We start from the raw sequence: 25,193 nt of genomic DNA, 5'->3' as shown, positions 1-25,193 counted from the left end.
TTTACTTTGTGTATTGGGAACGTGGCAGAAGCTACATGGTCTGTCTGCCTCTAGAAAATGGAAGCTGAGTGAATGCAGATCTTTAAAGGCTGGGGGTAATGCCAGATGCAGGTGGCACTGTGGTCTAAACCACTGAACCTCTTGGCTTGCTGATCAGAAGGTTGGCGGTTCGAATCCCTGTGACAGGTTAGCTCCCGTTGCTCTGTCCCAGCTCCTGCCAACCTAGCAGTTCAAAAGCATGCCAGTGCAAGTAGATAAATAGGTACCACTGTGGCGGGAAGGTAAACAGCATTTCCATGCGCTCTGGTTTCTGTCACGGTGTTCCGTTGTGCCAGAAGCGGTTTAGTCATACTGGCCACATGACCCAGAAAGCTGTCTGTGGACAAACACTGGCTCGCTTGGGCTGAAAGCAAGATGAGCGCCGCGACCCCATAGTTGCCTTTGACTGGACTTAACTATCCAGGGGTCCTCTGTATACTAGCTATTGGGACTCACAAATAGGGACAGCTCCATTGCGTTCAGTTCCTGTTTTGGAACTTCTCAAAGGCAACTGGGTGACCAACTGAGATGAGCTGGGCCTTTGGAGTGATCTAACAAGTCCTTTCTCATATTTGTATTATGGACATATCTTGGCCATTTCCCTGCTCTCTAAGCCTCTTTGTTCTTGAACCTTCCCTCTGCAGAAAGATTGTGGATCGAATCGACCGGGATGGGGACGGTTTTGTGACTCAGCCTGAGCTGAAGGAATGGATCAAGCATACTCAAAACCGCTACATCTACGAGAACGTGAACAAGAACTGGAAGGACTATGACAAGAATAGTGATGGCCACATCACCTGGACTGAGTTCAAGAATGCCACTTATGGCTACTATGAAGGTGTGGGCGGAGGAAGTGTTGTGTGTACACACAGGAGAGTGGGAAGGGTGTGTAGCAGATGTAGGCCAGCTGGGAGATTTCGGCAGGTTCTAGTTCAGCTCTGGAATCAGGTGGAAGAGCTGTTTAGCAGGAGGGAATGGCTGGCATTGCAGCATATATAAAAAGCAGCTTATGTCTTGAGTAGTGTTATGGAGCAGCCTGAGACCCCAGGCCAAAATATGTCTACATTATTTAAGAAACTGGAGTGGATGGTAAAATGTTGGTTCATGCTTTCCCCTGTAACATCATCCTGGAACATTGGGAGAGGGGAATGCACCCACCAAAATTGTGGAGGATATTTGAAGAATTTTCCTCTTTCTAAGAGGGCAAGCTGAAAAAAAGGGAAAATCTCAGAAATCCTCTCTGGTGTTGGGGGAAGGCCTTCTGTGGGATTTTAGCTTGGCTCTGTCTTAAATGTCCAGTTATCTGGGGATAACAGGCTCCAAATGCTCTCTGATCTGTTTACGCCAATAAGTTTCCGGCGAAATTGGCTGATGGGCACAAGGACAAGTGCTCAAGCTAATCTGCTTGCTCTCCATCACTTGTTGCTAGCAACCTAGTTGTAGCTGGCCAGGGCTCCCAGGGCTGGCCTGCTGCCTTGGGAGGGAGGGAGAGAGGGTGAAACATTGGCCTCTCTCTGCTTCTGGCAGTTTTGTGCCAGCTCTGAGGAAGCAAGCCGGCTGGCTGGCTGTGAGAAGCTAGTTTCATCTCCCAGAATGCACAGAGGACTCACGGGCTGACGGCTGGTTGAGAGAGGCCTACATTGGTCCCATTAACCATCAGCATTATTAAAAAAACAGATTTAACGGCACAATCGTATCATTGGTGCTGCCCAGCTATGGGGGGGGGGGAGCCTTTGCTGAAACAATGAAAAGGTTGGTGCCAGGCAGGCCTTCCTAGAGAGAGCATTCCATTAAACAAGGGGCTACCACAGAGAAGTCTTGTTCTCTTGTTGTCACCTTCTGGGCCGCCCTTGAGAACGGCCTCGGATGATGATCTTGGGTCTGTTGGAATATGCAAGGGGGTCACACGCAGCCCCCGGGATGAGACAAACCTCTCCGGCGTCTTCCTGATGAAGCGCAACCCTGGAACACTTATAAGTCATCAGTCCCGGTGCACACCAGTGACACATATCTTGAAGACTATGTGCACACTCTTATCACCAGAAACGAAGTAGAGTTTTGGTGTGTACATTCTAAGTATTTATTAAGCAGTATATACAGCACAAAGCAATCATGGCGTCTCTCCTCTTTCTTCTCCAAGAGAGAGAGAGAGAGAGAGAGAGAGAGAGAGAGAGAGAAAGTACAGTAGAACTGAAGAGATAAGACTAGCTTCCGTTCTCACACTTCCCAAGCCTAGAAAGTAAACACAGCCATGTGATATAGCAATCACACATCCAGCAACGGAGGAGTGAAATGCTAACAGTGTCCTAGCAGGTTCATATGGGGAAAGCTGAACATCTGCAGCAAGGACTGTCACCTAGTCATGTAAAATCCCACTGATTTAGAACCCTGGAAAGTCAGGGTTCTAGATCGTGCAGGGAGCAGAAATAGCTCCCTGCTGCACTATACTCCCAACAGGGGGAGAACCAGTGATGCAAGCCCTTGCTCTCCACCCCCCACAGTGGGAATGCCTGTGCATGACATGGCACCCTTGGGCTTCACGTATACTTCTTGTCTTTGATGCTGTTAGGAGAGGAGTTTGGCGACCTGGAAGACAAACACTCCTACCGGAAGATGCTGGCCCGGGATGAGCGGCGGTTCAAGGCAGCTGACAAGGATGGGGACATGACCGCGACGAGGGAGGAGTTCACGGCCTTCCTCCACCCTGAAGCGTTCGACTACATGAAGGACATTGTGGTGACGGTGAGGCTGGAGATGGTGAACTCTTGGTGGGAGGAGAAGGCTCTGGTAGACTAGGGTTGCATACACGCTATGCCTTTATAAAGCACATTCAAAATGCATTTCCCCCTTCAAAGAATTCCGGGCATTGTAGTTTAACCCTCTCAGAGTTACAATTCACATAAACCGTTAAACTACAGGGCCCTGAATTGACTCTTCCCTTGTGGCTTTCAGAAGACTAAGCCAGCTGGGGGTCCCTGCCGGACTTATCACTGCCATACCGAGAATGCCTCGTGCTTCCCAGTCGACCGGGGACTACTGCCCCGGGCCTCAGACAAGCTCTGCACAGGCCTAGATGGCAGCCATTTTGTGTCGCTCTTTGTATCCCTGCATCCAGTCCAAAACCTCTTTTTTCCTCTCCACAACTAGCCACGACTTTTGGGGGGGGGAGGCTACCCCACCACTGGGACTCTGGTGGTGCTGTGGGTTAAACCACAGAGCCTAGGACTTGCCAATCAGAAGGTCGGCAGTTCGAATCCCCGCCATGGGGTGAGCTCCCGTTGCTCGGTCCCTGCTCCTGCCAACCTAGCAATTCAAAAGTACGTCAAAGTGCAAGTAGATAAATAGGTACCGCTCCGGGGGAAGGTAAACGGCATTTCCGTGTGCTGCTCGGTTCGCCAGAAGTGGCTTACTCATGCTGGCCACATGACCCGGAAGCTGTACACCGGCTCCATCAGCCAATAAAGCGAGATGAGCGCCGCAAACCCAGAGTCGGTCACGGCTGGACCTAATGGTCAGGGGTCCCAATACCTTTACTTTACCCCACCACTACCACAACGTCCTTCTAGGTGAGCTGCTAAAGCAGGTGGAAAGCAGCTGTGGCTCAGTAGCAGAGCACTTTGGCAGAAGGTCCCAAGTTCAATCTCTCTGCCATCTCAAGGCAAGGCTGGCAAAGAACCCCGCCTGAGACCCTGCCAGTCAGAGCAAGCAATACTAAACTGGATGGAGCAAGTGGCGAGAATGGTCTCAATTCTGCATAGCAAGAAACCCTCTAGTCCTCCACCCCATTCACTTTTCAGGACCTTCCCACATTGCTGCGGACGTCCCATACCAAACAGCAGCAATGATTACAAATCACCTCTTGCAACGGTTGCTGTTATTTCTTGAGTTTGGCAGGGCTCTGGTGTCCTCCATGCACAGGTCTCTGTGGGGAGGAAGATGTATCTCCTTTTATCATGATCCACCACACTGGTATAAGCTGCTTTCCTTTCCGCCCTGCAGGAAACCATTGAGGACATCGACAAGAACGGGGATGGCTTTGTCGAAGTAGAAGAATATCTTGGTAAGATGGAAGGGCTGTGAATGCACAGCATTTCTTTCTTTGCTCACCCGCCTAATTTGACTCCTAGGAAAGTGCCCTGGTCGTAGGACAGAGCATAATTCTTATTATTTAGTAGGGTGCTGCCAGACTGTCAGCATTCTGCAGGAGGGAATCAACAACTACAGAAATTTTGCAGTTTGAAGCGACAAGGAAATGGCATGGAAAAGTAGGGTGAAGAAATGATAAATGAGAATACATGTAAACACCCCACAAGCAAATCGAGAAGAATGCTTACTGCCATAGAACCACAACAAAATGTTCAGTGAAGACAGGGCAAGGTCTAACCTACGCATAAGCATTGTGCAAGTAAATCAAGATGATGAGTGTTGAATAGAATGCCACCTGGAGGAGCCTATACAGTAGGAACGGCAACACAGAAAACCTCCCAAATCTGGTAGAACGTGTAGCTTAGCTGATTTGCTAAGACGAATCGAGTCAGTCTTTCCAAATCATGCTGAGTGTAGCCTGTAGTTGTGAAAGGCCGTCCTCCATTTTCATATATGCTATTAAACAGTGCCACTGTTGTCCAAAGTCATTGTCCAGCCCTTTTGCTCTCTCATCTAAGTTGTTGGTTTCTCTGGTGCAGGTTTCTTATGGGGAGAGGGAAAAGGTTGTCTTCTCCCTGCCCCTTATTGAACAAGGACTTGGTTGACTTGAGAGAGGGGCCACTTGCTTTGGTCTTCCCAAATAATGGTGGCAACTGTCTTTTAGAAAAATAACACATTTATTTATTTTGCTTATTATTACCATTGATATCCCATTTTTCCTCCAAAGATCTCAAAGTGGTATGCATTCCCTCCCCAATTTCATTCTCACAATAACCCTGTGAGGGTAGGATGAGAGAGACTGTGAGCAGCCCAAAGTCACCCAGTTAGCTTCTTGGCAGAGTTGGGATTTGAACCGCTGTCTTCCGCGTCCTAGTCTTAACACGCTAACCACTACACCAAACTGTTTTCTATCTTCTGACCAGGCGACATGTACAGTCCTGAAACAGGGGAGCCCGAACCTGACTGGGTGAAGACAGAACGTCAACAGTTCTTGGATTTCCGGGACCTCAACAAAGATGGCAAAATGGATCGGGAGGAGATCGGGCACTGGATCTTGCCAACAGACTATGACCACGCCGAGGTGGAGTCAAAGCACCTCCTTATCGAGTCGGACAAGGATAAGGTGAGGGTAGAACCAGGCACGGAAAGGAAACCAGAGGGGGAAGGCACTAGGATTGTTTTGCTGTTAGTAGACAAGGAAAAGAGAGAAAGATGGGTGAGTTACAGGCAGAGTTGGATGGGGTGAAGTATTAGAACAGGAGAGATGAACACCTATGTGCAGGTAACATGAGCTGAAGCTTTTTAAGTCCTAGTACTGATAGGGTGACTTTCATTCTAAATCTCCTGTCCTGTAAGTGGGAATTTAGAATGGATGAGTCTCAGCAGAAGGGATGCTTAATCCTTTCCCCACCAGCTATTTCTCTGCTTCCAAATTGTGCTTGCTTCCCATGGGGTTGTCTATATGCCTGCACCTTTAGAACGCTGCAGGGGAGCGAGCCCATTTGGTGGAGATGAGCAGAAGCAGAGAAATGGCAGGTAGGGGAAGGATTAAGCACCCCTCCCCTAGGTACATTCCCCACTCGAAATTCCCTACTTCCATAGTTGCCTTTCTTACATAAAAACAGAAGCAAGACTCTTGACAGCTAGAGCTGCCACCCCCATACTTTCTCATCCGAATGAAGGGAGAACCATTTTTTTTTGGGGGGGGGGTTGCCTCACCATTCCTGACCCTGGCCTAGCCAGAACTCCTGCTGTTGCTTGTCATAGCCATTCTGCCTCAAACCAGAGGCTGTATTTCTCGGTTTGAGGAAGATGGAAATGGGTCTGTGGTTGCTAAGCAACCACAGAACATATTTCTTATCTCTGGAAAGTCAAAGCTAATGGGCTTGATCTGGGGAGAAAGCACACAGTCAAACTCTATCTATGGGTACAGGTTTGGCTCAGTTTTGACTAGCAAGGGAGAGCTTTCCTGTTTGAGTATCCCATTTTGGTAAGTGGCTCAAGGCTATAAACAAAGCCAGTTTCTGGAGCAGGAAATCTAGATCAACAGTGTTCAGTCCTGCCTTTGATGGGTTTTTTTCCCCCCAGTTCCCCAACGTCAGACAAGAAACGGATTTCATCCTAAGGAGGGAGATTTTCAATTTGCCCCTCAAATGAGCTCATTAATATTTGGACTAACTATGCTTTGAAAATATCTTTTTGGTACCCTCTGCTGAAAGCCTCTGCACTTCTGCCCAAGGGAGAGTAGAACACAGGATCTCAAATAGCTTTCTTGCACTTGGGGTTGCAGTATCTCTTGATGGGGAGCAAACTATTCTGCTGGGCTTAAAATGCAATACAAATTTTATCAGGCTGTCACAGACCTGGTAAAAACAAGTGATAACCATACAGGGTTTTTTTAAACTCTGCACATAGTTAAAAATATATGGTACTTATACAAACTAAGGACAGAAGCAAACTAAGGTACAGTTAAAATACCGAATTCCCTTTACGGGTCTTTGCAGCAGAAAGAAATCTAGCAATGTTGTTCATGCCAGACAAATATATAAGCTAAATACCATTCAAAAGTCCTTCCTGGCTATTTTAATAGGACAGGAATAAACAACCTATTTCGCTTATCTCTGTAAAAGTTGCATACAAATTGAGCATGTGTTAATACCCCAAAACATGTATTAGTACCCCAAAACAGTCATCTAGAACAACAGAAGGAAGGCAATTAAATCTAGCCCTAAATTTGTAAAGAGTTAAATCGGAACATTGAGGATTTAGGAGGAAGCATAATCTGTCTGCCTTCCAATATAGTGGACATTTTGTCCAAGGCTGTGGGAAGCTGCCCAAGTTCCTCTCCCAAGTTGTCCATTATATAAAGAGGCAGGAGGGAAGCTTGCATGTAACCGAATTAGCAACCCTTAGACCACCCTCCACAATACTCTTCCTCCAAGAAAAATACATGCCTACACAGGTGTACGTCCCATGGAGTTCAGTGCAGTGTATAACCAGGTAGGTTAGTAAAGGACTGCAGCCCTGCTAGATCGGACCGAAGGCTTCTGTTCACACACTGGCCAGCCATATGCCCATGGGAAGTCTCCCAAGCAGGGCATGAGTGAATAGTGCTCTCCTGTCTTTGATCCCAACAACTGGTATTTGAGACACGCTGCCTCTAATATAGCCATCAGGACTTGTGGGCATTGTTAGGTAGAATTCACAGAGGGTAAGACTAGCCCCCCTTTTACAGCTGCCCAAGTTGGTGGCCATCTCTGCATATTGTAGTGAAATTCCAGAGTTTATCTAAGGACCTATATATACAATCCCATACACAAGGAATGGGGAATCTGTGGCCCTGCAAATGCTGATTACTCCATTCCTATTGGCAAAACCTATTTGGTGTTTCGCAACTTTCCGACTAGTTGCAGTACATTAGCCAGACCTAGCAGAGTACACGCAGAATCCACGGAAGCAATTGGCGATTTGGCTGCAGACAGGATAGACGAAGCAGGAACCAGGAACTTGTAGTTAGGTGTTTATTATATACAGTGGACTATTTACAAGAACAGAACACGGATCTTTAGCTAGCTCTCTCATACACGACTCACAACTCCCACACTGAACTACAGAACACTGAACTAACATTCCAGTTAGTGGGCCATTAATTATCACTCCTTTGAGAGAGCTTGACCAGTCAGGGAGCTGTCTCCATGCCTTTGTTATCACCAGGCAGACTTACTCCTTCATGTGACCTTTTGGCTGTCTGCCAAACCTTAATTGACACTGTGTGAGTAGCTGCACGTATTCAGATTCCCAACAATTCCATCGTCCCTGACTGCTGGCTGGGGCCGATGAGAGTTGTAGTCTAGCAACACCTGGAGGGCTGCAGGTTCCCCATCCCTGCTGGACACACTTAACCTAGGAACAAATCCTACACACATAGGATTGCCCACATTCTCAAAGCACGCACATAGGATTGCAGTAAGTCTCAAAATGAGGGAAGGGTAGAAGTTTTATACAAAGTTCTTTCTGTATTTCCTGGTTGTTGAATGGTGTGTGTGACATAGCTAGGGACTATTAAGTGTGATGGTGACATTCCTGTTTTCTCTCATCTTCCTTCAAATCTTGAACAGGCAACTCGAATGATTCCAATAATCGAGTCCCTTAATACGTAATTGACTAACAAGGCAAATGCAATTTAGGGGTGGGGAGTTCAGAATAAAATTACCAGGGGTGTTAATTGGGTTGTAATTCTGTCCTTCTCTGCTTGCCTCCCTTTTCTCTCTCTCTCTCTCTCCTCCTCCCTTTCCTTCCCCATCGCAGGATGACAAAATAACCAAGGAAGAGATTTTGGACAATTGGAACATGTTTGTGGGGAGCCAGGCCACCAACTATGGCGAAGACTTGACAAAGGATCATGACGAGCTGTGATCCGAGCGGGAGGGGAACGTACACTAGGGCATCCTCCCGCAACTGAGGGCCAAGGGGTGGGGTGGGGGACAAAGCACACTCCAGAAGGAAATTTTGTTCTTATTTATTGGTATGAGGGCCTGCTTAAGCTTTCTGAGAAACCTAGTGGTGGCTGGCATACCTGGGTGGGTTTTCTTTTACACTCCATTCCCGCTCGCCTGCACACTCCCACCTCGACAAAGCACTGTGAAGCTTGCTACACTACAAAATTGTGTCTTACACTCCAAAGGACAAACAAAAGGCGGCAGCTTAAACGTTATGCTCAGCCCACCTCCCCTGGCTATTGTGGCATTCAATCTATTCTGCAAGGGCTAATATTGTGTTCAATGTTTGCGGATCTCAAGGGACCCACTGACTCCCTCAGATAGGCTCCTGCTCCTGCTTCTCTAAGGGGCAAAATTCTAACACACACAAACACAGTGCTTCCCACAAGCCCATTTCCCCTTTCTAACACTCATCTGGGACCCTCTTAAGGGTGCAGATGACCTGAAGAGGGTCGACTGAGAGCAGAAAACCAACAGCTAGTAGCGCGTACTAAATCTCCTCCCACAAGCTACTTTTCGTTGATGTAAAACCAGTCGCGGGCGTGTTGCCTGCAGCTGCGTTGCAATGTCTAGTTCGCGCTGTGACTTGGATTAAGCATCGCTCTCTTGAGGTTCTGTGGTTCCTCTCTGTTTCCCCTTCCTCTCTAGGATGGCAAGCTTTCGCGGGAGGAGTTTGTGGAGTTTCTTCGGCAAAGTATCGCCAGCGCCAAAGACTATGAAGAAGCAGTCAAGACGCTGAAGGGCCACCAAGAGCTGTGACCTCATGACTGTAACACTCTGGATTATTAATAAAACTATTCCCCACCCTCTCCTTGATTTTTATGTGGTATGGAAAGACTTAATGTGGAGGGCCAAAGGGAGAATAAGGCTCCGTAGGACTAAGAGTTTGGAGAGAGTTTGGATTTGATATCCCGCTTTATCACTACCCGAAGGAGTCTCAAAGCAGCTAACATTCTCCTTTTCCTTCCTCCCCTACAACAAACACTCTGTGAGGTGAGTGAGGCTGAGAGACTTCAGAGAAGTGTGACTAGCCCAAGGTCACCCAGCAGCTGCATGTGGAGGAGCGGGGAAGTGAACCCGCTTCACCAGATTACAAGTCTACCACTCTTAACCACTACACCACTGGAGCTCTTCCCCACCCCCACCCCCCTAGAAGTGTTTGTTTCAAAAAGGACACATTTCCTAATCATCATCCCAGTTTAAGATGGAGATGGAGCTGTTCACCACAGTTCTGAAATTTTACAAAGGCAACAGCCCACAACCCACTTACTTGAGGCTGGGCGATATGTTGCAGTATCGGTATCATAATTTTTTTACCTGGCAGTATATAGCGAATCGTGTTGTGTTCTATGCAAAAATCACAACGTGAGGAAAACTGTGAAGCCAGCCAATGTTTCTCTCGGTTCCTGTTGCCCGCTCATCTTTTCCCTGCCTCCTGCAGCGGGAAGCAAATCACAAGAGCAGGCGCCAGCAGAAGTCACACTGCAGGAAAAAACCATGAAGGCAGCCAATGCCTCTACGTAGCTCCACCCTTATTTCAGGCATTGTGATATACCAGTAAATTGTGATGTTTAGCTGGTGATTTAGCATGATGCTGAAAACCAGATATTGCTCAGCCCTACTTGGGAGCAAGTTCTTGAACTCCAGGAGGTCTACTTCCAAGTAGACCTGTATAAGACTGCAAGTAGACTGTATAAGTCTCCTTGTCATTGCATTAATAACTTCATTTATTCTGGCTTTTATTACCAGCGCTGGTGGTTTTTTTTTGGGGGGGGGGGTCATTTCTTGTCTTTTGAACATGTAGAGCAAGTATCAAAACACAGCAGACACTGACTTGCACCCTGACACAGTGCTGTTTACAAAGAATTTTTAAAGTGCGTTGTCACCGTGGCAAAACATTAATCAACTTAAAAATGAAACGAGACTTTGCGTGGTTAAGGGAGTGGCAGAAATGCACTGAAGATGAATGGAGATATATAAACACAAGTGAACTGCCCCGTGAACTAATCCAAACAAGGGCTCAGAAAAGACTGAACTGAGTCCAAACAATGCAATGTTCGTCGCTTTCAGGGAGCACATCTTGGGCAGCCTAGAGCGGCATGCTGGCTGTTCCTCTCTTCCACAAAGACAGTCGCATGAGCATGTTATGCTTGCATAACAGGGCGGGACTTCTTGGCCTCCAGCTCCACGCCTGACCCTGCAAATCCTGTGCCACCCTAGAAGAAGAGAAGACAAGGATGGATAGCAGCTGTAGAAATTGGAATTTGCTTTGCCTGTGGGACATACAGTGTCTCTGTTCTGCTTCTGAACGCTTATCTACACGTTGAGAGGTTCTGGGACCTCAAGTCCCAGGTGAAGCCATGCAACGGGCCCTGATTCCAAATCCCAGATGAATAAGGCAAAGCAAGAGTCTCCCAATCTCGCCTTGTGATGCTAATGCATATGAGAGGTGCATTTGCGAAGGGAAACTGGGAGCCTGGAGAGGGATGCTTAACCATTCCCCCTTCATTATCCCTTACAAAAAAACAACAACCTCCAGACATCACAGGGAGCTCCTGTGATCTCTCCTCTCTCCTGAATCTGCATCTTTCCCAACTAAAGCTTCCCTTCCACTTATATCTCCCTTCCATAGGTGCCCCCCTGCCATGTTGTTATGAAACCTTGGTTTGTCTTTTGTTGCATGAGGGCCAAAATATGACAAGATCTAAGCAGAGATGCAACCAGAATTATTATTGCCCATGTGTCAAAAAGCACTGGCAACGAATGTTTTGCAGCTTGCCCAAGATTAAAAACACAGAAACATCAGTTTAACGTGACTTCAAGCTTCATGAATGGGCAACGGGGCATGCAGAATTTCAGGGATCATCAAGGCTTTGGGTTGTATCCAACTAACTGGTTGTATGACTAGCACTAGCACACAACCCTTTATTTTTGTATCGTGTTTGTTGACACACAGGAGACTATAGAGAATTTCAGCTCAAAGACTATGGATCTCTGGCAAGCTGCAGGATAGAAATGGCTAGGACTGTTGAGTTCTCTAAATTCACTTCACATATCTTAGGTTTTTTTTGGGGAGGGTTAAGTAGTTTGGGAGTCCCTAATAATGCAGAACACTTCTGGATTTGGCTTGCGGAAAAGATCTTGAACATTGCTTATGCTGTAAACAAATACATGACTGGAGTAAATTTATGGTGCTGCTTGAAGCTAAGTTCAGGGGGTTATCCTGTGAACATAGCATGCCAACAGTACAGTGGTGCCTTGGTTCTCAAACTTAATCCGTTCCGGAAGTCCGTTCCAAAACCAAAGCGTTCCAAAACCCAAGGCGCGCTTTCCCATAGAAAGTAAGGCAAAATTAATCTGTTCCAGACTTTTAAAAACAACCCCTAAAACAGCAATTTAACATGAAGTTTACTATCTAACAAGACAACTGATCCATAAAATGAACGCTATAAATGTACTGCAGTCACACAATCAATCAATCAGTAGCTGAACTGGGTTCCGCACAGTCACAAAAACAAAACAAAAAAGAGCCACAAAAAGAAAAGAAAAACGCAAAATAAATAGCAAAAGCAGAAAGACCTCAGCGTAACGCTCAAAACGGAAGTGTGGCACTCAAAACGGAGCATGTTTGGCTTCTGAAAAAGTTCCCAAACCGGAGCACTTACTTCCGGGTTAGCAGTGTTTAGGTTCCAAGTTGTTTGAGAACCAAGGCACCACTGTACTGAGGAAAACTTGGATGTGTTGATCGTCTGTAGCTTCAATCACATGGGGCAGGGCTACGGGGCAGGGAAGAAGTGATTCCTAAAGCATAGCTGAAGAGCTTCAGCATCGTAGAATGGCTCTTCCTTGCAAAGCCACAGGTGACAAGTAAAGATGGGATTAATTTCTAAGAAGGTGAAATCAACCCTGAATTAATGATGCCTTTTGACACCTTGGATACAGCACTGGGAGTTTATGAAGAATTGCAGAAGGAGGTTAGACAGTCACTCTCACCCGCTGTAGAACGATGATGTCCTTGTCAGTCAGCTTCTCTCCATTCACTGGATCAACCATGTCCTTCTTGATGAGTCTCTCCACACACTCCAGAGTCACCACAGAGCCCCTTTGGGGAAGGAAGGAAGGAAGGACACACCTATTCTTTGCTGCTAAGTATAAGGCCTGGATTCCCACACTTTGCTACTTACAACTATTCCACATCTAGCATACATGCAGAAGACCTCCCATCCCCTACAAAATTACATAATGTTAGGGTTTAAGGGGAAATTATATGAAAATAATATATTGTTGGTATCTAACACCAAGTAAATTGGCAAAAATGTATAAATCTAAATCGAACAAATGTTGGAAATGTAAAGAGAAAGAAGGTTCTTTTTATCGTGTGGTGGTCTTGTAGTAAGGTTAAAGTTTACTGGGAAATTATATACAATGAACTGAAAAGGATGTTCAAAATAACTTTTATTAAAAAAAACCCCAGAAGCTTTTCTTTTGGGAATTTTAGGGACAGAACTACCTAAATCGTATAGAAATTTATTTATGTATGCTACTATAGCAGCAAGAATGCTACTTGCCCCAAAGTGGAAAGAAGCAGAAGTCCCAGCAAAGGAAGAATGGATACAAAAACTCAAGGAATAAGCAGAAATGGCAAAACTTACCAGAGGAATAAGAAATCAAGATGACAAACTTTTTATAAAAGAATGGAAATGGTTTACTGAATATTTACAGATAAACTGTAAACAGATAAAAACATTAGCAGGATTATTGTGACAACCTGCAGTTTCACAAGAGTATATATTTAGGTAAAGGTAAAAGGACCCCTGACCATTAGGTCCAGTCGTGGCCGACTCTGGGGTTCCGGCGCTCATCTCGCTTTATTGGCCGAGGGAGCCGGCATACAGCTTCCGGGTCACGTGGCCAGCATGACTAAACCGCTTCTGGTGAAACCAGAGCAGCGCATGGAATTGCCGTTTACCGTCCCACCAGAGCGGTACCTATTTATCTACTTGCACTTTGACATGCTTTCGAACTGCTAGGTTGGCAGGAGCAGGGACTGAGCAACGGGAGCTCATCCCGTTGCAGGGAATCAAACCGCCGACCTTCCGATCGGCAAGCCCTAGGCTCTGTGGTTTAACCCACAGCGCCACCCGTGTCCCATATATTTAGAATAGATAATTAAATGAGCAAGTGAAATGAAACCGGATATGTATAAGATATTAAAAAATAATAATTAAGGAACCACAGAAAGAGGGGGAAGGAAGTCAAATTTTGAAATGTTAAATTGATTGTAAAACTAATGAAATGTATAAACTTGAAAAGTATAAATAAAAACTTTTTTTAAAAGAAGACCTCCCATCCCTGAGATGTCCCATCCCATCACTCACGATGGACGCAGAACAGCACATGGGACAGAGTTTCCAAGCATGTCTCGTGTGACGGCACACACGTAGCGGTCCTGCCGGTTGATCAGCCCTACTCGATCCACGCTAGCATCCACTGGGGTGAAATGCACCGGGATCAGGTCCTTCAACTTCAGGGGTTTCATACTCATGGGACAGTACACACACTTGTCCTAGAATGACAAAGAGCACAGCAGTTGAGAGGCAGAGTTTGAATTAGAAACAATAGAGGCAAATGGGTTACAGCAAATATTGACACTCTGTCTGAAACACACACACACCCATCAATTCCAGGACGCTACAGAGCTTGGTCAAATATTCAAGATACCAAAGATTTTGAGACTCAAGATATTAAAATCCTGGGAATAAACCTGGAAGCAGAAGCTACTCATGGCCAGCGAATCAGAACTGGACACATTCCAGCCTGCACTGATCAAAGTGAACAAAACTCAACAGAAACTTCCCCGTGGCCAAACTCTTCCCCTCCCTAAGGTTAACTTTTAATCTATCAGAAAAGAAAAAACTTTTAATCTATCAGAAAAGAAAAAAGAAAAAAGAAATAAGAAGACTCCCTTACCCTACCTCCTGCACAGGACATTCAAATATAAAGTTATGAAAGTATTTTGAAGCAGATGGAACGGGAACTTAATGCATGGTTGGAAAAAATTATTTCGGCTTAAACCTTAATACAGGTAACTTGCATCTTATGTGAGGGTTTGGTTCTGGAGGTCCATGCAGAAAACCATAAAACCAGGGACTCCTGGAACTGGCCCCCTGCCTCTGCAAGGTGGAGGGCTGTTTACCTGGCTTTGGAAAGGAAATGTGAGGGCTGAGTAAGCCTGCAATCACAGCAGTGTGCAGGTGGGTTGGGGAAACAAATACAGTCGTACCTTGGAAGTCAAATGGAATCCATTCTGGAAGTCCATTCAACTTCCAAAACATTCAGAAACCAAAGCGCAGCTTCTGATTGGCTGCAGGAAGCTCCTGCAGCCAATCGGAAGCCACAGAAGCCCCATTGGACATTCAGCTTCCAAAAATAATTGTCAAACCAGAACATGGGTTTGTGGAATACGGGAGCCAAAACGTTCGAGAACTAAGCTGTTCGGAAACCAAGGTACGACTGTAACTGGAAAGTGAGTTTCCTCCTCTCCCCATTTATTTATTTATTCCTCACCCCATGCAAGTAAAGTAAGAGTACGATGCAAGTTACTTATATTATCATTTTGTATAAAAAGAATGGGGAAATAGTGATGAAATCTAACAGTCATGACTTTAAATGCTGAAAAAAGGTGAGATGTGGGTTTTACAAAAATCAGAGGTATCAGAACATTTTCTGGGAATTTTCTTCTGATACTAAAATTTATTACGATCTAGTTTAGTGTTTCATTTGGCTTTAGTAATCAAATCTAAAATTAAAAGTATGCACTATATCTCATTCTCCCAACCCCCCCATAGCCAAAAGTACCGTAGCTGAAATATTTTATTGGGGGGGGGGGTGGAAATCAAGAGAGTAGATTTTATGTGGTTTAGATGGTTGAGCAAATTACAAGTTTTGGTAGGAAATTGTTTTAATTGAATCACTTTTAAGACACGTCAGCTGAACAGCATAAAAAGTAAACATTATAAGGAAGTAAAAGAAGAAAGCATTGCATTGGAAATTGGTTTGTCAACAGACAGCTGTGTAGTCAGCTAATTAAATAATACGGTTGGTCATCTGGGGGGGGGGGAGTTAATTCCAGTTTTGAAACTGCGTAGTTTTACTAGAATTGTATCCATTATATTACAAACAAATTTTAGGAAACAATGCATTTTCAGAAATCAAAGATGTTCATAGAAAAGTGTAGCAGCAAAATGTCCTGTTGGGGAAAATTTTCCAGCTCACATTACTGGGACTGGGTGGAGCTTCCTGGGTACCTTTGAAGGTGCAGGTTACCCAACCCAATCCTTTGCTGCTGCTCACCATAATACATCGGAAGTGAAAAGCCTATGGCTCTGCAGATGTTGCTGAACTTCAGCTTCCATCATCCCTGCAGAACACTCTTAGGCTGCATCCTGTACTCGCTCACCTAGGAGTAAGCCTCCATGAAATTAACTGCATTTACTTCTTAGTAGACATATGTGTTGTGCTGCCAGCTTCACAGCAGCGGAATACACTACTTCGACCTTCTGATTTGATTATTTCCTTCTACCGGTCTACAATAGAAAGTGTCCTTTCATACTGCATCATGGTGTGGTACGCTGGTTTGACATGAACTGATAGGAAGTGCCTACAGAGGGTGGTGAATACAGCACAAGATATTATGGGCCGTCACGTGAATCCGCTGGATGAAATAGCGGAAGAACACTGCCTCAGGAGAGTGAGGAAAATTCTCAGGGATGATTCACACCATGGCCAGCACTTTCTCGATCTCCTGCCATGAGACAGAAGATATAGAAGCATGATTAGTCGCACCAACAGGGTAAAGAACAGCTTCTATCCATGGGCTGTTAGGCTGCTGAATGAAAAGATAACAACAGGGCAACTGACTTTCGGGGTGGGTGGGTGTGCGTCAGTAAACGAGGGGAATTAAGACTAAGAGAGCTGAGTGGGGGGTGCTCGTGTAATCTCACTGTATACAACTGACAATAAAGTATTTCAATTTCAATACCTTTCATCTCCATAGCCACACAGGAGGGAAAAACCAAATGACAAAAAAGGACCATCTCAACTGCAAGACACTATCTTCCTAATCTCAAAGACAGCAACCAGCTCAATGCAGTTAATGCCTCAGGACTTCTCCCAAGAACTCTGGAAGTGCAGTTTTGTGACCATGACAGAAGTTCTCTGTTCCAAGAGTTTCATTTTTCTGGGTGTGTTGGAGACACTGTGACAGGTAAATTGGTTTAAATTTGTAGTGCAGACGCTCCCTAAGGAAGACGGGGCAATGCGTGAGCCGGGAAAAGGAATGACAAAAGGAACTCACTGGCTTCGGAATGACTTTGGTCTTGGCCTCTGGGGTCAGCGAAGGAATCCAAAAGCTGGGCAGCTGTTTGGCCTTGTCTTCATTGCTGGGTCCAGGCTGAGCATCTCCTGTAATCCACAGAACAGGGCAGTTATTAAGTCCCATAGTTTCCCAAGAAAGAGGTGAAAATCTAAGGTAGTGTGTGGGAAGACATGGCTCTATAGCAGGAGCAGAAAACCTTCAACATGCAGGCCAGTCTTGGCCCATGCGGACATTTCTCCCAAACCACAGCCACCTGCCAATCAGTGGAGGCCACTGGGGGATATCAGCCAACAAGCAGGGGGAAAGGTTCAATCCTGCAGAGTGATAGAGTGATAGATGATAGATAGATAGATAGATAGATAGATAGATAGATAGATAGATAAATAAATAAATATAATTTATTTATACCCTGCCCATCTGGCTGGGTTTCCCCAGCCACTCTGGCTGGCTCCCAACAGAATTAATGATAATAATAAAAAAGTGATTAAACATCAGACATTAAAAACTTCCCTGAACAGGGCTGCCTTCAGATGTCTTCTAAAAGTCAGATAATTATTTCCTTGACATCTGATGGGAGGGTGTTCCACAGGGTGGGCGCCACTACTGAGAAGGCCCTCTGTCTGGTTCCCTGTAACTTCGCATCTCGCAGTGAAGAAACCACCAGAAGGCCCTCGGAGCTGGACCTCAGTGTCCGGACTGGATAATGGGGATGGAGACGCTCCTTTAGGTACACTGGGCTGAGGCCGTTTAATGCTTTAAAGGTCAACATGAACACTTGGAATTGTGCTTGGAAATGTATTGGGAGCAATGTAGGTCTTTCAGTGTTATATGGTCTCGACGGCCACTCCCAGTCTAGCTGCCGCATTCTGGATTAGTTGTAGTTTCCAGGTCCCTTTGCCATTGTGTCCCCTGCAGGGAACATGCTGACACAGCAGACCCCTGAAGAGAGCAGGATTGTACCAGCTAGTGAGCAAAGTTCAGTCCTGCTGCTTCATTCCTTGTGGGGAATGCACTAGCGGAACAGTCCCCTCCCACCTATCAGACATCGTGATGTCAGATGAATGACAGGTGGGTGGCCCCACCCACCTGTCGAAGTTAGCTTGCAGGCATGCAGGGAAATAAAGATCTAGCCCTCTGAGTGAAAAAAGATTCCCTAACCCTACTGTACAAGATTAGGGACACTGGAGCTCACCTGCAGACTTGCCCTACTGAGTTTTTGACAGGATCCAGTACTGCCTTAGGGATCCCTGAAGCTGAACCCTAGTAGTCCAGTTGACCACAACCCCCAGCAAAAGCTTTAAACACCATAACAAAACTCAGCAGGTACCCAGGACCACGCAACCCTCTTTGCTCCATGCTTGACAGAAGGGTTCACACCTCATTGCGGCCACCCACAATTCCCCCAGGAGTTTCACTTCACACATGAGGAGTTGTGTGGGTTTGAGACAAACATTCAAAGAGGCTGACAGCCAGAGAGCTACAAAGAATAGGGGGGCTGTGGAGATGTGGGAAGAGCTTTAAACCAGGGTGAAAAAAGTGTGATTGTGGCAATGGGAGATAAACTGTGGACAGCATGTAATCCAGCGACACTCGAGCCACAGTGCTGTGTTTTAGGGCACTGCCAAAACCCAAAGAAAAACAAAGAGCATCTCTAAAAACACTTCATTGCTGACGAACAGATAGGACCAAAACAGAAAAGGGTGGGGGAAATATTACTATGAAGCACAGGAAAGATGTACATGGCTCTGTCTAAGGAGTAACTGGGAGGTGTAATTCACTTTCTTTGCACTTTTCTTATTTCTCACAATTTCGTCGCTCGGCCCTGTCCCAAATCTTCCGCACTTACCCGCCTTGCGATCAAAGGGGTTGAGAGGTTTGCTGACAATGCTCATCTCTTTGTCGAGGAAATTCTTCACCTTGGACTCTTTGGCAGCCTTGCTCAACTCCGCCAACTCCGTCTTCTTCTCATTCTTCTGCTTTTCGTAGGCCTGCAGTTGGGCACAGGAATAAAAACTGTCATGACAAAGACAAAGCTCTCCTGCTGAAATACGGAAGGGGCACACTCCTTGCTATGATCCAAGTGAGAGAGACGCGATGAAAGTGAAGAGAGAGAACAGGCACTGGGCATGAAAAGAAATCAGCAAAAAGCACAGAGCAGCCTTCAGCTGTTTTGGAGTACCACCTTAAGCACTTTACATTAAAAAAATTTTTGAAAACCACCCTATTAAGCAACAATTGGTGCTGTGGGTTAAACCACAGAGCCTAGGGCTTGCCGATCAGAAGGTCGGCGGTTTGAATCCCCACGACGGGGTGAGCTCCCGTTGCTCAGTCCCTGCTCCTGCCAACCTAGCAGTTCAAAAGCACATCAAAGTGCAAGTAGATAAATAGGTACCGCTCCGGCGGGCAGGTAAACGGCGTTTCCATGCACTGCTCTGGTTCGCCAGAAGTGGCTTAGTCATGCTGGCCACATGACCCGGAAGCTGTACGCCGGCTCCCTCGGCCAATAAAGCGAGATGAGCGCCACAACCCCAGAGTCATCCACGACTGGATCTAATGGTCAGGGGTCCCTTTACCTTTTTAAACCATCACAGTTCTAAAGTTCTCACTACACTTTCTGTTATACCCTTCTGTGAAGTCCTCCTCTTATACTTGTAGGCCCCACTGAGCAGATGGCATCAGTGGCTCCTGGTTCTTAGAGGCAATTCCTGTTGAAGGCACTGGAGCAAGAATGATGTTTTAAGTGCCCTCTTCCCTGCCCTATATGGCTGTCTTGCACTGTGTCAGAAGCAAGGCACACAGGAGAGCATCCCCAAAGGAAGGGTGCTGCATGAGGCGAGCCTATTTCACACAGGTTCTTAACAAAGATGGAAGCCCCATCCTGAGCTCCTTGGAGGCAGGGGAGAAAACAAACACACAGATTAAAAAGATCTCTACTTCAACTAGCCTGGTTTCCATGTGGCTTGGCATATATATTTCATTTTACCAGTTCTCTTGAGTGCCACCTCCTCCCCTTTCGTAAAATATTGATGCAGTGCTCTCTCACCCATCTATTAAACCAGCTGACAGCTGTGAACATACAAATCTGGCTCTTCAGATTAGCATACTAGCCACTTCTCTGGTTACCTTCATTTGCCGGGCAATCTCCTTTTTCTGGTGCAGGATGTACTCTAAGATAGCTTCTTTCTCATACAGGTATCCATCAGGGCTGGAGAGGGACACAGGCAGGATAAGAATCACAATTAAATGCCACTTCCATAAAGGCTCCCATGCAAGCTGCAGAGCACCATAGGAGTATCCATATGAGCCCCACAGGTCAAGGATACACCTGGGAGGTCATGCCACCAAACCAATATATCATTCTACAGCAGAAGGGGACAATATAGTCCTATGATAAATACTAGACTTTGGTTGGGGTTCAAGTTTCTGCTCAGTTATGGACATGTTAGCCACAATTTGCCATCTGTGAAATGGGAATGTAATCACCGCTTCCCAGCGGCAGAAGAGAATTTGACTCTACAGTCGTACCTTGGAAGTTAAATGGAATCCGTACCGGAGGTCCGTTTGACTTCCAAAACATTCGGAAACCAAAGCACGGCTCCTGATTGGCTGCAGGAACCTCCTGCAGTTAATCGGAAGCCGCGGAAGCAGTGCCAGATGTTCAGCTTCCGAAAATCGTTCGAAAACTGGAACGCTCTATTCCGGGTTTTGATTGTTTGGGAGCCAAGGCGTTTGAGATCCAAGGTACGACCATACAGGAATTTGCATGAAAAAGAACATAAATAATTATTATCTCAACAGGCGTATATAGCGAGTGAACAAATAATTTCACTTAACTCTGCGAGTCAATGAAAGAAGCAACTTTGTGTGTGTGCATGAATGTTGGATCCAGGTTTAGAGATCCACTGCTTTATTAGTGAACTACAAAAAAGGCAAGTGGTTAAGTAGTGTAGCAGATCTCCGGTTTAATACACTGAACACTCTCCCATGGGCCTTGCCAGATATTTACGTCACAACAGGGTCCTTGCAGGGCTGCAGGGAGAGGCAGCAGCAGTCAAAATCCTTGACAGCATCTTTGCTCAGACGGACGTTCTGGGTCCCGTATCCAGAGGCAGCTGGGGAAAGGTGGGGGGGGGGAGGAATGGTCACATTAAGGCCGCATTAATGAAAAGAGCCTGCCTGCCTAAGCGGCTCTGCTAAATCTCTGAATCCAGAAAGGGAAAACAGTTGGTAAAATATCTGCCCAGAGAAGCCCAGGTTGTCAAGTGACCTACTCAGGACTGCTCACCTGATTGCTAACAGTTTAAGGGCTGGAAACCCATAATCTCCTCCAGCAATAGAGAGAAGGCGGAATTAGCCTGGAGTTGCATAGCTTAATTTCCACCTGAGTTTCAATGAAACACTGGGTGGTGTTAAATCAGACCACAGGGTGTGCCCAATACTCTTGACTATCCCGGAGCTTCTCCCAATTCTCACCTGGCTATAAGCAAACGTACCAGTGATTTGCCTCCCTGTTTTGACCTTTATTCTCTCACTGTACTAGCCCTGGAGCAGTGCTCAAATTCCATAGCGGTGAAAGGGAGGCTGCTGGTACCAGGCTTTTGTAGTAGATCCCTTAAACCACTGCTTTTATGAAGGCTACGGGGAAGGAGAACCATTTTCACATTTAGGGAGAGCTGGGTGGTAGTAGGGCTTGCAGATTTCACTAAGGCCCCCCCAGCTTCCCCTGTAGATTCAAGTACTGCCTCAACTTCCCTATCTAGCAACAGCCCTGGTTTTAGTCGCCCCAACTCACAGTCTTGTTCTCCCAAACCTAGCCAGGGCTTCCCCTCCATTCAGAATCATGGGGTCCTCACCTGCAGCTCCACCACTGCCACCGTAATACAAGGTTCCCCCTGCAGCACAGCCGCCACCCTTCAAGTCTCAATCCAGAGTCCTACAGAAAGCCGCCTCCTCACCTGTGTCCTTTTTCTTTTCATGGTAGGTATAAACAGCTCCTGCTGTGCAGTTCTTGCCATGGCGCGTCATACCGGCTGAGATGGGCAATCCAGGAAGAAGCCGGCAGCTCCTCCCTACCTTCATAAAGATATGTTTTGGTTAAGCACATTGTCAGGGCCTGATCCAATGCAGTACTAGACACAAAAAAGCTCATGGACTGTGTTGGATATGGATGCAGATTAGAAGAGCCACAGGTTTGGAATGGGGAGAATTAAGAAGGGGGGGGAATGGGGTAGATGGACAGAAAGCTCAGGAAATGGTCCTGGGGTGGCTCAACAGGCTGCACCCACCTTCTTAACTGTAGGATTCAAAGATTCCTTTCTGGATATTCAAGAATGTTTCTTTTAACATCTCTAAATCTATCCCCCCGCTATATTCCCAAATCTACCACAGGCAGACTCGTGTCCCATTCATAAAATATTTTGCTACGGGTTCCTGTACCTTTAATTATGGTGCAGCAGAGTGATTTTCAACAGGTACAGCTTTACACCCCCCCCCCAGAAAGACACGCTGCACCTCCTGCAATTCCCCAGTGTTAAAACAAACAGGATGAAACTGTCTATTCTTTTGTTCCTGTTCATCCTAAATACCAAGGAGCTCTCACTGTCATGCCAAGGTATCAACTACCAATTGTCCCACAACCCAGCCTGTTGTTCTCAGATGTGCCTTCTTTCATGGGATGCCAGCTCTCAAGTTCTCCTTATTTTGAAGTCTAGGATCTCAGCCATACCAAGTCTTGAGACCGCTGAAATTCACCCCTCTTCACATGGGGGCGGGGGAATACATTCATTATGAGCCACACTCCCAAGAAGGGAAGGTCAGATACATCCTAAAAAACCAGCAACAGAAGGGGTTTCTTCTGTTGTTTAATGGCACAAGATGTACAACTGCCACCTAGTGGAGGTTAGCTAACCATTTTGCTAGCATCTATATATGGGGGGGGGGCACTGCGGCCCTCCAGAGGTTACTGGACTACAGGTGCCACCATCCTTGATCACTGGTCCCTCCCTAACAGCGCATACAATCACTAAAATGATCTAAACATCTGATAGCTTTTTAAAACCCTCTACTTGAGAATCGCCTCCACATCACCCTCAATCCCTTTTCCCTTACAAACCAAGTAGCGGTGGGGAAATAATTGCTCCCCATGCTATCTTCCTGTACAAATGCCCAAAACGCATTTACCAGTGATAGTACTAGCTGCTATTCCCAAACAAATACAGGAATGAGAGTCTGCGGCAGAATTTAAGTCTTACAGGAGAAACATCAAATGATATCACTAATTAATATCAAGAAATTGCTCCCAGACAACTTCATTCCTGCCTGTGTTCCCATTTCCCCAAAGACCATTCTGACTTAAAATCCCCAACACACAACAAATCTCAAACTCCCTGGCAGAGCAATTAATACAAGGATTATAAACATTATGAATCCTGTTCTTAAAAAGTTCTGGAGAGGTATAAGCAGCATAGTACCTGAAAGTCTCACAGTTCAGTGTCCCTCAATGAAAGACACAAAACACCCCAACTGACAACTCACTATAGCACCCCTCAACATTTTCGTCTTTCATAAATTATTAGCTTCCTCCTTGCCACTGCACTAGGTCTCCATTTTGCACACCTTCTGCATTACACCATATCCTCTCTGCCAATTTTAAAACACTTCCCACCTCAATATCACCGATTTGACAACTGCGTTCTGCTTTACCGCTCAAAGCCTTATCTAGCTCACAAGTACTCTGACTTATTTACCCTAGGCTGCAATCCTACACACACACTTACCAAGGAGTAAGTGAAAGTTCAGTGGGACTTCCTTCTGATTGCACCTTCGTAAGCCTTCTTTCTCAGTGAACCTCCCTGCTCCCCTTCCGGGCGCCCAGATGCAACCCTTTTTAATCATATCGAAGGGTGAAATGTCAGCCAGCAGCTATAACCTTGCATGAGATGCTGCAAACGCTTAAACCGTCTCCTCTACGCAATGGTTTCAGGTGCTGGAGCCCTGGCCACTTTTTCACCTGGCCAGCACACTCCTCACCCACCACTCACCCCTCCCCCGCCACAAGCTCCATCTCTTCCCAAGTCGGTTTCCCCAGCAAGTTTCCAGTCCTAATTTGCACCTGCAACCCGAAACACCAGAAACACGAACATAAGTTGCTCTTTCACCATCTCCATCCATCTCTGCTGCCAATGTTTCTCTCGCAAGAACCAGGGTTGCCCTCGCCTCCCTCTGGCAATCTTAGACCAGTATCACTGTGCTGCTATTATTATTATTATTATTATTATTATTATTATTATTATTATTTCATAAATAATATCACTGGCTAGGAAACGACGACAGCAGGCCTGCCCTTGCGCCTTCCCCATCTATAGCGATACGTGGAATTCAGCCGGCGAAGCTTTTCAAGGAGCGGAGACCAGGTATTATTCAGTGCGAAAGGCACAGCTGCAGCCACGAGTTCAAAACTTGGCAACCCCGCCACCAACTCCTGGTCCCAACCCACACCCGTGCACCTTCCTCTCTGCCGTGCATAAGGGGTGGGCGGGTGGGGGTTTACCGTAAAACAGGCAACGTTTCTCTCTCCCCCACCTCGGCCAAGGGATCCGGAAGCAGGAAGTGCACAACCTCCGGAAGTACTTTGAAGTCCTGCAGCTCTGGAGCTGTGCATTAGCCAAAGCGTTCCCGTCACGGAGGAAACAAGGTGCGGGAGGCAGAAGGGCCGCGGCGTTGAGGTTCATCTGCAGAAAGGAGGCCATAAGCCGAGGCTTATTATTGTTTAATGCCTTCAGGGAGGGAGGGAGGGAGAGAAAGAGAAAGACACACACACACACACACACACATATATATATATACACGCACACATATATGTGTGAATGTATTCCTTATACATATGCACACACGTATGTATGAATACATATATAATATATATACTTTTCATAAACTGTGTGTATATATATATATGAGAAAAGTATTGAACACACACACATATACAGTTCATATATATGTGGCAGTCCTATGCACTGGGCGTACCCCATTTAATGCAGTGGTTCTTATGTTGTTGTGGTGGTTTAGTCATTTCAGGGCCGTCAAGCATATCCGGCGCCGTGGTGCAAAGCTCCTTCCGGCTACCCCCCCTTATT

General features: G+C 46.2%; 2 protein-coding genes across 12 annotated transcripts in view; one reads left to right on the top strand and one right to left on the bottom strand.

The window, feature by feature from the left end:
• RCN3 (reticulocalbin 3) overlaps window positions 1-9,491 on the top strand; it is a 29,224-nt gene extending 19,733 nt beyond the window's left edge. For 4 of the 7 annotated variants that reach the window (XM_083583387.1, XM_083583385.1, XM_083583383.1 and 1 more), the window contains exons 3-7: window positions 684-877; window positions 2,609-2,781; window positions 4,039-4,099; window positions 5,109-5,308; window positions 9,333-9,491. In XM_083583387.1, coding sequence (XP_083439513.1) covers window positions 684-877; window positions 2,609-2,781; window positions 4,039-4,099; window positions 5,109-5,308; window positions 9,333-9,443 — 739 coding nt within the window. In that variant the 3' untranslated portion in view covers window positions 9,444-9,491. Of the gene's footprint in view, window positions 1-683; window positions 878-2,608; window positions 2,782-4,038; window positions 4,100-5,108; window positions 5,309-8,493 lie in introns of all 7 variants that reach the window. The other 3 variants (XM_083583389.1, XM_083583386.1, XM_083583384.1) reach the window with 1 other exon arrangement.
• Window positions 9,492-10,537: 1,046 nt separating this feature from the next.
• Window positions 10,538-24,728, bottom strand: NOSIP (nitric oxide synthase interacting protein). Of its 5 annotated transcripts, none has more exons than XM_083583398.1 (9): window positions 24,611-24,728; window positions 22,017-22,134; window positions 21,068-21,173; window positions 20,185-20,266; window positions 18,908-19,049; window positions 17,041-17,147; window positions 14,063-14,250; window positions 12,678-12,786; window positions 10,538-10,900 (listed from the first exon to the last, which is right to left on the bottom strand). In XM_083583398.1, exons 1-9 carry the CDS (start codon window positions 24,719-24,721, stop codon window positions 10,829-10,831), a joined length of 1,035 nt encoding a protein of 344 aa, XP_083439524.1. In that variant the 5' UTR covers window positions 24,722-24,728; the 3' UTR covers window positions 10,538-10,828. The 5 variants fall into 5 exon arrangements, with proteins under 5 accessions (XP_083439524.1, XP_083439523.1, XP_083439526.1 ...); XM_083583397.1 differs by having other exon boundaries at window positions 22,017-22,130; window positions 24,611-24,723; XM_083583400.1 differs by having other exon boundaries at window positions 24,643-24,677.
• Window positions 24,729-25,193: the final 465 nt, after the last annotated feature.

The sequence above is a fragment of the Podarcis filfolensis genome, assembly GCF_964270895.1.
Source record: "Podarcis filfolensis genome assembly, chromosome: 13".
Taxonomy (NCBI): Eukaryota; Metazoa; Chordata; class Lepidosauria; order Squamata; family Lacertidae; genus Podarcis; species Podarcis filfolensis.
Note: the sequence above shows the minus strand (reverse complement) of the source record. Positions and strands in the feature narration are given on the sequence as shown.